Source organism: Tamandua tetradactyla, chromosome 14 (genome assembly GCF_023851605.1).
Source record: "Tamandua tetradactyla isolate mTamTet1 chromosome 14, mTamTet1.pri, whole genome shotgun sequence".
Classification (NCBI taxonomy): domain Eukaryota; kingdom Metazoa; phylum Chordata; class Mammalia; order Pilosa; family Myrmecophagidae; genus Tamandua; species Tamandua tetradactyla.
The window spans coordinates 66,370,191-66,384,201 of NC_135340.1; the positions used below are offsets into that span (position 1 = coordinate 66,370,191).

Consider the following 14,011-nt stretch of genomic DNA (forward strand, 5'->3'; position numbering starts at 1 on the left):
TCGCGGACACCATATTATTGACAGACCTTTCCAATATGAAAAAGTTAGAATGGGCATAGTTCAAAAACTCCTAAAGATCAAAGGAGAAGGTGGAGTTATAAAGAGAAGATAGGATTTAACAAATGAATATGACTCCTGAATCATTATATTGATATTTGTTTTAGTCTCTAGTATCTTGGAGTAGCTAAATTGTGGAAGTGCAACCCACACCAAATTCTGAAATCTGTTCTATAACTAATTGTTGCAGTGTGCTCTGAAATTTATTGCTTTTTTGTATATGCTATTTTTCAAAAAAAAAAAAGCAAATTAAACGATATATCAGAAAAAATGAAAACATTTGCCAATTGAGAATTATCCCATACGAGACGATGGTATTTGATCAGGTATTTGAAAAACAGTATAAATGCTGATCAGGGAAGTCACAGTATCATAAAAAAAAACTCAAACACCAAGAACAGTTAAAATCGTTCAGAATTTTTGGTGTAAATATCTTGTTTAGAAGCCTATCACTGGAAAATAATGTGCCACCCCCCAAAAAATTTGCAGTTCTTTCTAGACTTATATTATTCTATTTCAGTTAAAGATGAGCATAATGCATAGCAAGATGATGAATCAAGAAAGGCTTGTTTCCAGGTAGTTGAGGAGGAGAGAGAGACCAGAGCGGGGGCCAGTCTGGCGTGCACTCCACAACTCGGGAATGTTACTGCACATGGAACGCTGCTTTTGGAAGCAACTGCCCAGAAGAAAAGATGTTTGGTTTTCACAAGCCAAAGATAAACCGAAGTACAGAGGGTTGCTGTACTTGCAGGGCTAAATCCTCTAGTTCTTGATTCACTGCCTATAAATGCTACGAACAGGACTTCCAGAGCTTTTCTGAGTTGCATGAGACTCATTCAGGAGGTATCTGCAATGCCTGTGTCCTGCTTGTGAAAAGATGGAAGAAGCTGCCAGCAGGATCAAAAAAAACCTGAAATCATGTGGTAGATGCAAGGGCAGGACCCGGCCTAAGGACACTGAAACCAAAGAAAATGAAAACTCTATAAAAAGCAACCCAATCAGTAAACTGCAGAAAGAATTAAAATGTCACAATTCTGAGGTTCACAGTACCACCCCAAGTGCCTTCCCAGCCCAGACTCAACCAGTCAGATGATGGCTTAGATACCGAGATGGCTTCTGGCTCTAACAGAACACCAGTTTTTTCCTTTTTAGACGTCACATACTGGAAAAGACAGAAAATACGTTGTGGGATTATCTGTAAAGTCCGTTTTGGGGAAGTCCTCACTGACACACACCTATTCAAGCCTTGCTGCAGCAATAAGAAAATAGCTGCTGAGAAATGGAAGAAGTAGAGGCCAGAGCCTCCACTCAGGAGTGGTGACTGGGATTTATATAGAAGGAAAACAATAATATATATATATATATATAAGACAAGAAAGTGACCCTCCTATTTTTAACTTGGATATAATTTCTAGAATGGTTTTGAATGGGTTATTTTTCCCCCCAGCCTAAGAAAATCTGAAGCCAGTATCTAGCTTACTAAAAGAAAAAGAGAAGTGTATATAATATTTAAGATGCTGTGTATTTCATAGGAAAGCTGAATACTGCTGTAAAGTGCTCTTTAAGTCTTTTTTTTTTAATCCCCTTCCCATGAACGAAATTAGGGGAATTTCAGGGAACAGAGATGGGATTTGCTTATGATGAACAATAAGTAGTTTTAGTCTTTTCTATATTAAAAAGCAGTGGGTAGGGCATTTTTTAAGATGGTTGGTGTTCTAATTTGCTAGCTGCTGGAATGCATATACCAGAAACGGAGTGGCTTCCAAAAAGGGAAATCTAATAAATTCCCAGTTTACAGTTCTAAGTCCAAGAAAATGTTCTAATCACAAGTCTATAGAAATGTCCAACCAAAGGCATCCAGGGAGAGATACCTCGGCTCAAGAAGGCCTATGAAGCTCAGGGCCTGTCTCTCAAGTGAGAACGCACATGGCAGACACAGGCACAGTTTCTCTCTCAGCTGGAAGGGCATATGGTGAGCAAAGCGTCATCTGCTAGTTTCCTCCCCTGGTCTTCTGCCTCATGAAGCTCCCCGGGAGGTGTTTTCCTTCATCTCCAAAGGCCATTGGCCCGTGGGCTCTCTGCTTCCTGTGGCTACATCATTATTCTCTGTTTTCTCTGAATCTTCTTCATTCTCCAAAATGTTTCCTTTTTTATAGGACTCCAGAAACTTGTCAAGACCCACTCAAATGGGTGAAGACATATCGTCACCTAATTCAGCTTACCAACCACTCTTGAGTAAATCACATCTCCAGGGAGATGATCTGATTACAGCTTCAAACATACAGTATTGAATAGGGATTATTCTGCCTTTACGAAATGGGATTTTGATTAAAACATGGCTTTTCTAGGGTCCACAGACCCTTTCAAACCAGCACAGTAGGCTACAATTGTTTTCCTTCATGACAGTAAATTTCTCATAATTCAATAATATGAATTTGCCCCTAGAGGCATTTGTTAATACTTTTGAAATATTAAGGTCTTGCCAAGGTTCTAATGATTCAAACCTATACCAAAGAATATTAAGCAGGATAGACTAAGCTTTCTGGTGTAAATGCCTTGAAGAAAAAAAAAATTACTGGAGGGTGCAAGGGTAGTTAAGTGGTAGAATTCTCGCCTTGTGAGAGACCCGGGTTCGATTCCAGCCCATGCACTTTCCAAACAAACAAGCAAACAAACAAACAAAAGCCCAAACAAACAAAAATTCAACAAATGGTACTACAAAAAGGTGAGACTCACGTGGAAAAAGTGAACTGTGACCCTCACTATACAGCATACCAAAAAAAGTAATTATTAACTATACAGAGAGGTAACTGCATATGTGTATGCATTTCTCTATAGTATGTACCTACAAGAGGAGCGATAAACCATTGAGGTATGCATATTTTGGGTGTATAATACTAACTTGTTTTCTAAAGTACTTGTACCAACGTATACTTTCACTAGCAGTGTATAAGAACTCCCATTACTGTATATACCTACCATCATTGGCATAGCTAAACATTAATTTTTTTGAAACTTTGGTAGTTTTATATAATGGTATCTCCTGATTTCAATTTGCATTCCATTGACTACTAACAAGACAGAACACGTTTCCACTTGATTGGTCACTTGGATTTTCTCTTTTATGTGAAGTGCCTGTTCAAATCTTTCATACATTGTTTTACTAAGTTATCAGTCATTTTCTTATTGATTTGTAGACATTTTTATATTCTGGATATTGGACTCTGGTCATATTTATGTGTTGCAAATATCGCTTCTAACTCCATACACTTGCATTCTTACTTGTAATACCATACTTAATGAACAGAAGTTCCTAATTTCTAAGTAGGTTCAATTTATCGATTTTTTCTTTTATGGTGAGGTACTTTAATTTTTTACTTTGACATAATTTCAGGGCTACAAATTGCAAAAACAACTACAAAGATTTCCCGTATATCCTTCTGCCAGTTTGAAAGGATGTATGTACCCAAGAAAAGCCATGTTTTAATTGTAACCCTGTTTTGTAAAGACAGCCGTTTCTTCTAATCCCTATTCAGTACTGTATGTTGGAAACTTTTATTATCTTATCTCCGTGGAGATGTGACTCAATCAGTATGGCTGTTAAACCTGATCAATACGTGGGTCTTGATTACTTTACTGGGATCCTATAAAAGTGGAAACATTTTGGAGAAAGTGAGAGATTTGGAGAGTGCAGAGAAGGATGACAGAGTGCTGCAGAATGGCATAGCCATGAGAAGCAGTCTACCAGCCAGCGACCTTTGGAGATGAAGAAGGAAAACATTTCCCAGGGAGCTTCAGGAAACAGGAAGTCAGGAGAGAAAGCTAGCAGATGATGCCGTGTCCACCACATGCCTTTCCAGATTAGAGAGAAACCCTGAACATGTTCACCAAGTGCCTTCTCACTTGAGAAGGAAACCCTGAACCTCATCAGCCTTCTTAAATCAAGGTATCTTTCCCTGGATGCCTTAGAGTGAACATTTCTATGGACTTGTTTTAACTGGAACATTTTCTTGGCCTTAGAACTGTAAACTAGCAACTTATTAAATTCCCCTTTTTAAAAGCCATTCCATTTCTGGTTTACTGCATTTCATCAGCTAGCAAACTAGAACAATCCTTTATCCAAACTCCCTAAATATTAATATCTTACATTTTTCTTATCACTTTCTCTACACATACATAATACACACATAATTTTTCTGAAATATGTGAGAGTTAGTTGCAGGCATGATTCCCTTTTATCCCTTAGTACTTTAGTAGGCATTTCTAAAAGCAGAAACATTCCTTTATATAACTACAGTACAAATACCAAAATCAGGAAATTAACATACAATACTATTATCTAATCTACAGGCCTTTTTCAAATTTCTCTGTCGCAATAGTGTTCCTTACAGAAAAAGAAAATCCCAGATCATATGTTTAGTTAAGTCTCTTTAGACTCCTTTAATCTGGAACAGTTCCTCATTCTTCCTTTGTCTTTCATGACATAAAAATTTTTGAAGAGTACAGGCCAATTATTTTGTAGAATGTCTCAAATGTGGGTTTGCCTGATGTTTCCTCATGATTAGATTCAAGTTATGTGGTTTTGGTAGGAATATCACAGAAGTGATATCACGGAAACCTCCCCATTTTCAATATTTGTAACTTCTTTCTTCAACAGTGAGAAACCTGGCTCACACTATCCAAAATATATTATTTATCTGCAATTGTTGTATATTTGGTGTTTTGCTTAAAAAAGTCTTTTGCAACCTCAAGATCATGAATAAACTTTTCTATATGGTCTTCTAAAACCTTAATTTTTTTGTTTTCCGTATCTTGATCTATAATTTACCTATAGTTAATTTTTGTGTATCATGTGAGACAGGGATCAAGTTTTCTTTCTTTCCCTCTATGGATAACAAGATGTCTCGGAACTTTTGATTACACAGAACAAATACTCTGCACTACTCTACCATGTCATCTGTTATATAAATCAAGTATACTAAATGATGGGACTGTGTGTGGTGCTCTATTATTTGTCTATTTGTCCTTCGGTCAACATCATGCCATCTTAATAGTTAAAACTCTATACCTCTTTATTTAGTAGAAAAAGTTCTCTCACTTTATTGTTCTTTAAGATCACATATTTATTCTGAGCTCTATTTTCATGTGAACTTTAGCATCACTTTGTCAAAATCCTCTTAAGATTTAGATTGAAATGCATCAAATCTACAAACCAGTTTGGGAAGAACTGGTATCTTTACAGTAGTAAATCATAAACATAGTATTTATTTTCTTTTATTCAAGTCTTTCAATAAGTTTTATTAATTTTCCCCATATAGGTCTTGCACATGCATTATCAGATTTTTTCCTAGGACCTTGATATTTTATGACGGTATGATGAATTGCTTTATGAGTAAGATGTTATAAGCCCAATCAAAGATGTCCATCCCACTGAATGCAGCCATAAAACCTGGACAGAATGCATAGAAAAGTATTTGAAGACTCTGAAAAGCAAATGGTGGCAGACAGACTAGAAAATAACAAAATTCACATTCCACTGTACCAGTGGAGAGTTTCCCATTTTCCTCCTCTCTCTACCAACATGGACCCATATTAGGACCAAAAAGCTCCAGGAGAAGACCTCTGTTTTTACTTAAAGAGTGGGAAAAGAGACTCCTAATGTTCAAAGAGAGAGAGGGGGAAAAAATCCTGTTTTCTTTCTTTTTTACTTTTCCTTTCTCCATTCTTTCATGTCCCAGTCCCCAAGCAATCCCACAACTCCAATCTGAAAAGTTCTGACCCAAAAAAATAGGGTAAATACCTGATGCTTCTTTTTCTTTCTCTATGCTCATAATATCACTTGGCACCGAACAAAGGTACAGTCATAGGAAGTAAAAAGAACAGGGTACTAAAGTCTCAGCATTTTGGCCACAGAACCAAAAGGGCAGGGCGGGTGGGGGGGGGGAGCCCCAGGTAATCAGCAAGGGAATCATAGAAAGGAAAGAGCTCAAAATTCGACCTGATAAACTTGTTTATTAACTCCTGGCTCATCCTCAGGCTTCATATGCATGGATCACACCCAAAATAGTATAGCAAAGACCCTGAGAACTGAACTACAGTACAGAACACGGTCCCGGTCCCATATTGGCCATCAGGTGGCAAACACAAAGGACACATCCAAATAGCACTTGCAAAGGCTTTCAAAATGGAACTAATAATGGAAACTACATCCCACAGGCTAGTCAGAATGTGCGGCCTGAATCCAACCAGGTCAATTACCTGCTAAAACAAAAATATCAAAATGCCCTACAGAATTTACACATGCTCCAGAGTCTCATAATATAATATACATATATATATATATATATATATATATATATATATATATATATATAAGTCCTGAAATATTATTGGTTTACCCAGGTTAGTGCAATGTCCCAATAAATCCCAGAGTGATTTGGACAGTAAAAGAAATATTTGCAGGGTCCCCTTAGAGGAATGGTGAGAAAGGAAGAAATACTCAACTTGCCCATTTAGAGAATTTCTGAGAATCTTACAAGCAGTGGGGACAACCAAATCAAAAGGCTGAGCCCCTGATCTTGGGATTTGCCCCTATGAAACATTCCTGCAAAGGATAGGCTAAGCCTACTTAAAACCAGGCCTAAGAGTCACCTCCAGACAACCTCTTTTGTTGTTCAGATGTGGTCTCTCTCTCTAAGCCAACACGGCAGGGGAGCCCTCTGCCCTCCCCGTCTATATGGGGCATGACTCTAAGGGGTGTGATCTCCCTAACAACGTGGGACAGAACTCCCAGGATGAACTGGGGCCCGGCGTCAAGGATTTGAGAAAATCTTCTTGACCAAAAGGGGGAAGAGAGAAATGATAAAAAATAAAATGTCAGTAGCTCAGAGATTTCAAACAGAGCTGGAGGTTATTCTCATGTATTATAAAGATATCCCTTTTCAGTTTATGGTGTATTTGAGTGGCTAAAGGGAAGTACCTGAAACTGTAGAATTGTGCTCCAGTAGCCTTGTTCTTGAAGATGATTATATAAAGATAGAACATTTACAATGTGACTGTGCAAACCCTGTGTCTGATGTTCATCGCGCATATGGGCAGATGAGTAAAAAATATGGATTAAAAAAATAAATAATAGGGGGAATAAATGTTCAAGTAAATTGGGAAGATGGAAATACTAGTGGTCAATAAGAGGGAGGGGTAAGGCGTATGTTATATAAGAATTTTTTCTTTTTATTTCTTTTTCTGGAGTGAGGCAAATGTTCTAAAAAATAATCATGGTGATGAATATACAACTATGTGATGATATCGTGAGCCACTGATTGTACACCATGTATGGAATGTTTGCATGTTAAGAATGTTTCTGTTTGTATGTTGTTTTGTCAATAAAAACATTAAAAAAAAAAAACGGCCAAGGTTTAATTCAAAAAGACTCAGAATAGAAAGAACTAAGAAAATCTCAATGCATGGGAAAAGACAATCAACAGACAGTTATTGAAATTATGAGATAAAAATGACTGGTAGAAAAAATGCTCTAAAAAGTATAGGCAAACATTCTCAAATCTAAGCTTTCATCTTAATCAATTAGAAAAAGAAAAGCAAAATAACCCCAAAGCAGGCAAAAGTTAGGAAAAAATAAAAATATGAGAAGAAATCAATGAAACTTTGAAAACAGAAAAACAGCAGAGAAAATCAATGATATACAAAAATCCGATTCTTTGAAAATATAAATAAAATGTAAACACCTCTAATAAGACAAAGAAAAAGAAAGAAAACATAAATTACCAAAATCAAGAATAGAAAAGGGGGGCGGGCCACGGTGGCTCAGCAGGTAAGAATGCTTGCCTGCCATGCCCGAGGACCCGGGTTTGATTCCCCGTGCCTGCCCATGTAAAATAAAAAAATAATAAAAAAATAATAAGAATAGAAAAGGGAATATCATGAGCTCTTCAAGCATTAAAAGAATAATAATGAAATACTACAAAATACCTATACACACATAAATGTGACAATGAAATGGATGAAACAGACTAATCCTTCTAAAACCAGAAACCATAAAAACACACAGCATGAAATATATAATCTGAATAGCCCTATAACTAATAAAGAGGTTGAATATATAGCTTAATAAACTTCCAAAAAAGGAAACTCCAGACCCAGATGCTTTCACTGGCAAATTCTATCAACAATTAAAGAAGAAATAATACCAATTCCATATGATCCCTGACAGAAAATACAAAAAGGGATGCTTCCTTTTATTAAATAAGCATTACAGTGATACCCAAACAAGACAAAAAGGATAAAACTATACACCAATATTCCCAATGAACACAGATGCAAAAAAGCTCAATAAAATATTAGCAAACAGAATCCAGGTGAGGTTTTACTAGTAATATAAGGCTGGTTCAACACTCAAAAAATCAATCAATGCAATCCACCATATCAATACTCTAAAAAAGAAAAAACACACATCATTCAAAGATACTCAAGATCCTTTCGGATTAAAATTCCCAGCAAACTAAATGGAACAGAAGGGAAAGTCCTCAACCACCAGAAGTCCTAGCCAGTGTAATAACCCAAAGAAAGGAAACAGATTCTATTCAGATTGGAAAAGAAGAAATTAAACTGTTTAATTCACAGATAACTTGATTTTTTGCATGGAAAATCCTAAGGCATCTACCAGAAAAAAACCAAAACTACTAGAACTGATAAGGTCACAGGATATAAAATCAACATGCAAAAATCAATAATATTTCTACATATTAGCCATGAACAATTGAAAAATGAAGTCTTTTAAATATACCACTTGGCAAAATCACCACAACCACTACCACCACCAAAGGATATATACATGTACAGGATATATAGGATATATAACCCATTATTATCATTTATTTTGAAGTTTTCTTGGACAACTATTCTTCTCTAAATCCTTGACTTTTCTTTCTCTTTACTTTCAGCAAAGGTTATTAACAGATGTATAAGCAGTTATACCTACTGATAACTGGCCAGTGCACAAGCACTTTTCTGTCCAACTCCCTGATTTCCCCTGGCCAAAAGTGATCTCTTACTCCTCATAAATTCCCCACAGGAATTTATTAGTGCCTCATTTACAATACCACACAGTGGTATCTTTCCAAATGCCAACCTTCCATGAAACCTTTTCACATCTTACCAATCACAAGTGATTTCTTCCAGGTGCTTTATGTTATAATTATTTATATGCCTTTTAAACCTCTGCGAGTATATTATAAGCTCCCTAAGAGTGGACATGACTTAGTAATTTTTGTAAACTTTGATCAATGTATTGAATATATGTCAGACTGGAACAGGAGCAACTGCCCCTATACACCTAAAAATAAAGTCTGTACCCCTTAAGGCCAAATGGTGAAAAAATTAAATTACATTAGCAATCATGTACCTTCACTATTTTAATTAATATTTTAATGTTTACCGGAAATACAAAAAAAAAAACTAAAGACCATTTCTCAGGAAATTAATAAGTAACATAAATAATGAGAAATTTACCATGTCTGTTGCATAAAGCCTCAAAATAATAACATATCTCTAAGAGCACAGATGGAAATGTTATCAAGGCAAAATAAAGTACAACAAAGCATGTATATAGTAGAAGATAATCTCCTTGGACTGGCTAGAGTCTGAGTTGTTGGAGAGTAACAATATTTCCAGAGCTTCCATCTTATATAAAAAAGAACAGAATGATGAGAAAGTGATGCTTTAAAATGTGATATACTCAACTATGTTTACAAAATCATAACTATTTAAAAACACTCAAAAAATGAGTTCTGATTTTATATCGAAAAACAGAATGACAAAAAGTGATGTTTCCACCCTAATTCAAAGTGTTAACAGTAGGGAAAACTGTGGGGGGTGGGAGTGGCGGGTAATATGGGAACTCTGTACTTCCTGCATGATTGTTCTGTAAACCTACAGCTTCCCTAATTAAAATTAAAAGGATGTTTTGAAATTGTGATACACAATCATATTTGCAAAATCACAATTGAGTGTTAGCTGCCAAAGCACAAGCAAGTGAAAAGCATCCCAGCTCATTTGTCACCACTAGAACTATACAACATCATTGCAATTATCCACTACAAACTGCACCACCGTGTCAATATCACACAATTAGGCCACTGTAACATCACCATTCATAATACAGCTGATCACATGACACACCTAGCAATATATAGCACACAGTTTCTCAATAATTATGTCATGATCACAAACACGTCAAAACTATTTTAGACCAATTTCACTTTAAGATTTTTTGTTTGCTATACCCTAAAATATGTGATTAATCTTATTTTGAAAAGGTCCTCAGACTCTTATAAAACATACCATCAGCTAAGAAGCACTGTCTAGTTACAAGACAGTCTCTCCTTCTACAATGGCCAAGTCTAGGTCATCCAGACATACTCTGACAGGAAAGTAAACACACTGAAGAGAAAAGTCCACCAGAAAAGTCACAAGACCTAATTCCAATCCTGGCTGGTCTCTTTTCTAGTCATCTGACCCAGAAGTTCAGTGCTTTCATCTGACTGCTAAAATGGCATGCTCTATGGAGCTTTCCTTACTGTAAAGCCCTATACAAATATAGGGATTCAATACTTGTTAGTTGATTCTAGAAGGCCTGAAACAGCTTGTTCTCATTTTTTAAAGCTAATCTGTTTTTCATATAGCCCAAAGATAACTTCTATTTCATGGAAAAATTATAACTGTGGAACAGTGCATTCAGCACTAAGATATTAAAATGAGATAACATGCAAATGGGTTTATAAATGCCAAAGGGCCAAAATAACAATCAGTGTCAGGGGGAAGCATCCTAAACCAGGTAAATTTTGAGTCATATATGGCAAGATGAAAAGCAAGGATTCTCTTACTGCGAAGTAAAAATGTAGGCTATTGTAAGAAGAGCTATTTGTCTACAGCAGAGGGATCAGGGTGAGGAGTACATATAATCAAATATACATGCAAAGATGGCAGGAGAACTTTTGACAAGTTTAAATTTCATAAAACAATTATTAGAAACAACTACATATTCATAAACTAGGCATGATATGGTGAAAATGGCATTTGAATAAAATTATCATAGCAACCGTGTGGAGGATGAACTGAAGTGATCAAAGATGAGTACCAGGCAAACCAGTTTGGAAACTTTTATATTTAATATGAATAAAGTTCAGCAATAAGGTGGTGACTAAGGACATGAAAAGGGGCAAATCTGACAGACACTGCAGAGAACTGACTAGACTTGGTGACAAGTTGTATTAAGGAAGCGGAAAAAGATCTGAAAATGAGTCCAAGGATCAAACGGTTCTTGCACATTCTTTTCCCAACTGCACCTCAATCTGTGAGGACTCTGTACCAGACCCGTAGTGAGAAACTGCTCCACTTTAAATGGAAGCAGTAAACTACCACCACCATGACTGTGGGAAAATGCCCCATAATCCAAGGTTGGTTACAATTTGTTTCTTGATGGAGGAAGCCCGTTCTTCTAAATCTAGGGAATTTCCTCCCCACATACACAATCAGGGGAGAGGGAAAGTTATCCTCCCTATCTCCCAAACATTCCCCACATTCTTGGCATCCAAGCTTAATTCTGTATGGATCTGTGAAGTGACATGTACACAAAACACAGATGACATTATTGATAGTGATAGGTTTAACAATGTAAGTCACAAATCATATTTCTAAAGGGTTCATTCTAAGCTGGAACAAAGCCAAATTGATTACATTTCAAAGATTAAAATGTCCATAAAGCAACCTTGTGGGAGTATTTTTAATGTAACACAAAACACTAAAGATGATAAATTCTGTTCCAGAATGCATTGTGCTACATGATTCTGCAGTTTTTCTGGACTTTTAAATTGCTGCAGTTTTAAAAACATGCTGTTGGAAAACAGACCTCAGATCAAAGTTTCCCCTGTCAAAAAAGCATATCACTATGCTATTTCCAATTTATCAAGCTGAATGGTTACCAATAATAAAGTATATTTAGTCAAGGTCTCATTGTCTACAAGGAAGACCTTGGATAAATTTAATACAAAAACGGAACTTGTCTTAACCCATAGGTGTCTATCTATGAGTAAAAGGAGCTCTAGGCCTTGACTTGAATTACCCATACTTACAACATCCTAATTTCAAAAAGCACTGATAACAACATGATTAAAAAAACATCTACTTTATCTACATTTTATAGAGGTTTCAAAACATTATTTACATACCCTTCATTCACACAGACAAGAAAAACTCTTAAAATGTTCACACTGTCTTGGCTTTAAAAACGGGGGGGGGGGGGAGCCTACCTTGCAAGCAGATTAAAATACTACCTAGAACAAATAAACTGCGACCTCATTATAAACAGGTTACCTCTCCAGGCCGCAGTTACTCTAAGCCTTCCATTCCAAACATTTCGGAAGCAAAAAACGATTTTTTTTCTGTTTTTTTGTTGGAATTAAGATCCCGCACGTCAGGAGATACAAAGGGTCAGGTTTAAAGCCACAGGCTCCAGCTGCTCCTCGTTGCCCCGGCACGACCGGCAGGTGCGGCCAGGCGCAGCACCGCCTCCACGCTCTGAGCCCTAGACCAAGTCTCATCTTCTCCATGCCAAGAGCAGGTGCGAAACCGACACTCTTGGGTTTTCAGCGGCTGTAACCACCTTCCACCACCACAGACCAGGGGGCTACCCTAGAAGAGGAACCTTCCAGTCCAGTTACTCCCGGGACCTGTTTGCTAAGAACGGGCAGCGCGGTGGATCCCTAAGCCTTTCCACCTGACAAGTTATTCCCCACGCCAGCCGCAGGACACTCGGTTCCGCCGCACCAAGAGGAAACTACAACCCGAGGCTGCAAAGGGGGCGCGGTTCAGGCCCACCAAGCCCTCGCAGCCTCGGAGGAAAGCGTGGGCCTGGGGGGCGGATGGGTCTCGGCCTCCACGCCCGGACCCCGGTCTCTCCCCATGAGGCTCCCGGCCGCTGCTCACCGTGAAGGGGACATCCCCAACGCTGCCCACGGAGTAGCAGTTGTCTCCAGGGTTGACAGCCCCGGTGAGGACCTGATGCAGATGCATCTCTGGAGCCTGGTTTGGCCAAGGGAATGCGCGAGAGGGACCACGAGCCCCGCGTCCGGTCCTCCTCCGGTCGCGAGAGCCGCTTCCCCCTCAGCCTCCCTCGGCAGCTCGGGTTTAACGCCTCATCCTCCTGTCGCCTCGCCCCCGCCTCGTCCCTGCCATTGGAGCTCCTCGACCACCGCCGCCGCCGCCCGGATGGCCGCTTGGCTGAGGAAATGCCCGGATGCTCCGACGGCCTGCTGCACCGGCGCACAAATGCGGGAGGAGAGTAAGAGTGCGTGTGAGGCGGGGAGGGCGGCCGGAGGAGCGCGCGAGCCGGGCGCGTGCTGGAAGGGACGCTCGGCCGGAGGGAGACTGTCGGCGCTCGCGCGCTCGCCCACCCACCGGAGAGCGACGGCCGAGTGGGAGGGTAAAACCACTCCTCCTGCTCAACTCTTAGCTCAGTTCTCCCTCTCCCCGTGTCTGCGCGCGCAGTGGTTTCCAAGGCAATTGTGCGCGCCGCGCGGTCCCTGTGTCCCAGGACTGCGCGCGCAGACCTGCGGGATCACTTGAAGCCTCGGGGGCTGAGGCCCCTAGGGGGCGGGGCCGGGCGGGGCGGGGCGGGTCGCGCCGCAGTCCCGACGTCGGGCTGTCAACGCCAACCTGTTCTGCTGTGTGTTTAATTCATTAACGAATAGAGTACACTATGTGATGGCCAGTGCAGTTGACCTCAGGAGAAGGACTTCCCGTCAAGGGAAATCTTATATCCCTTAGATCTTTTGAAAGTACAATGCATAAGGTATTTTACTTGACATAGTCAGTAAAGGTACCTTGCAACCGTATAGAGAAGCCGTATTCCCCTGACAATAAATTATTTTACTCCCACCTT

The 14,011-nt window shown here is 39.1% G+C and overlaps 1 protein-coding gene and 1 pseudogene across 3 annotated transcripts in view; one reads left to right on the forward strand and one right to left on the reverse strand.

Annotated features, from left to right (window-relative positions):
• The window catches only part of DMXL2 (Dmx like 2), a 208,440-nt gene extending 194,771 nt beyond the window's left edge, over positions 1-13,669 (reverse strand). For 2 of the 3 annotated variants that reach the window (XM_077127894.1, XM_077127893.1), the window contains exon 1: positions 13,057-13,668. In XM_077127894.1, the coding sequence (XP_076984009.1) occupies positions 13,057-13,143 (87 nt within the window). In that variant the 5' untranslated portion in view covers positions 13,144-13,668. Of the gene's footprint in view, positions 1-13,056 lie in introns of all 3 variants that reach the window. The other variant, XM_077127895.1, reaches the window with a different exon arrangement.
• On the forward strand, positions 750-1,439 carry LOC143656517 (SIN3-HDAC complex-associated factor pseudogene; annotated as a pseudogene).
• Positions 13,670-14,011: the final 342 nt, after the last annotated feature.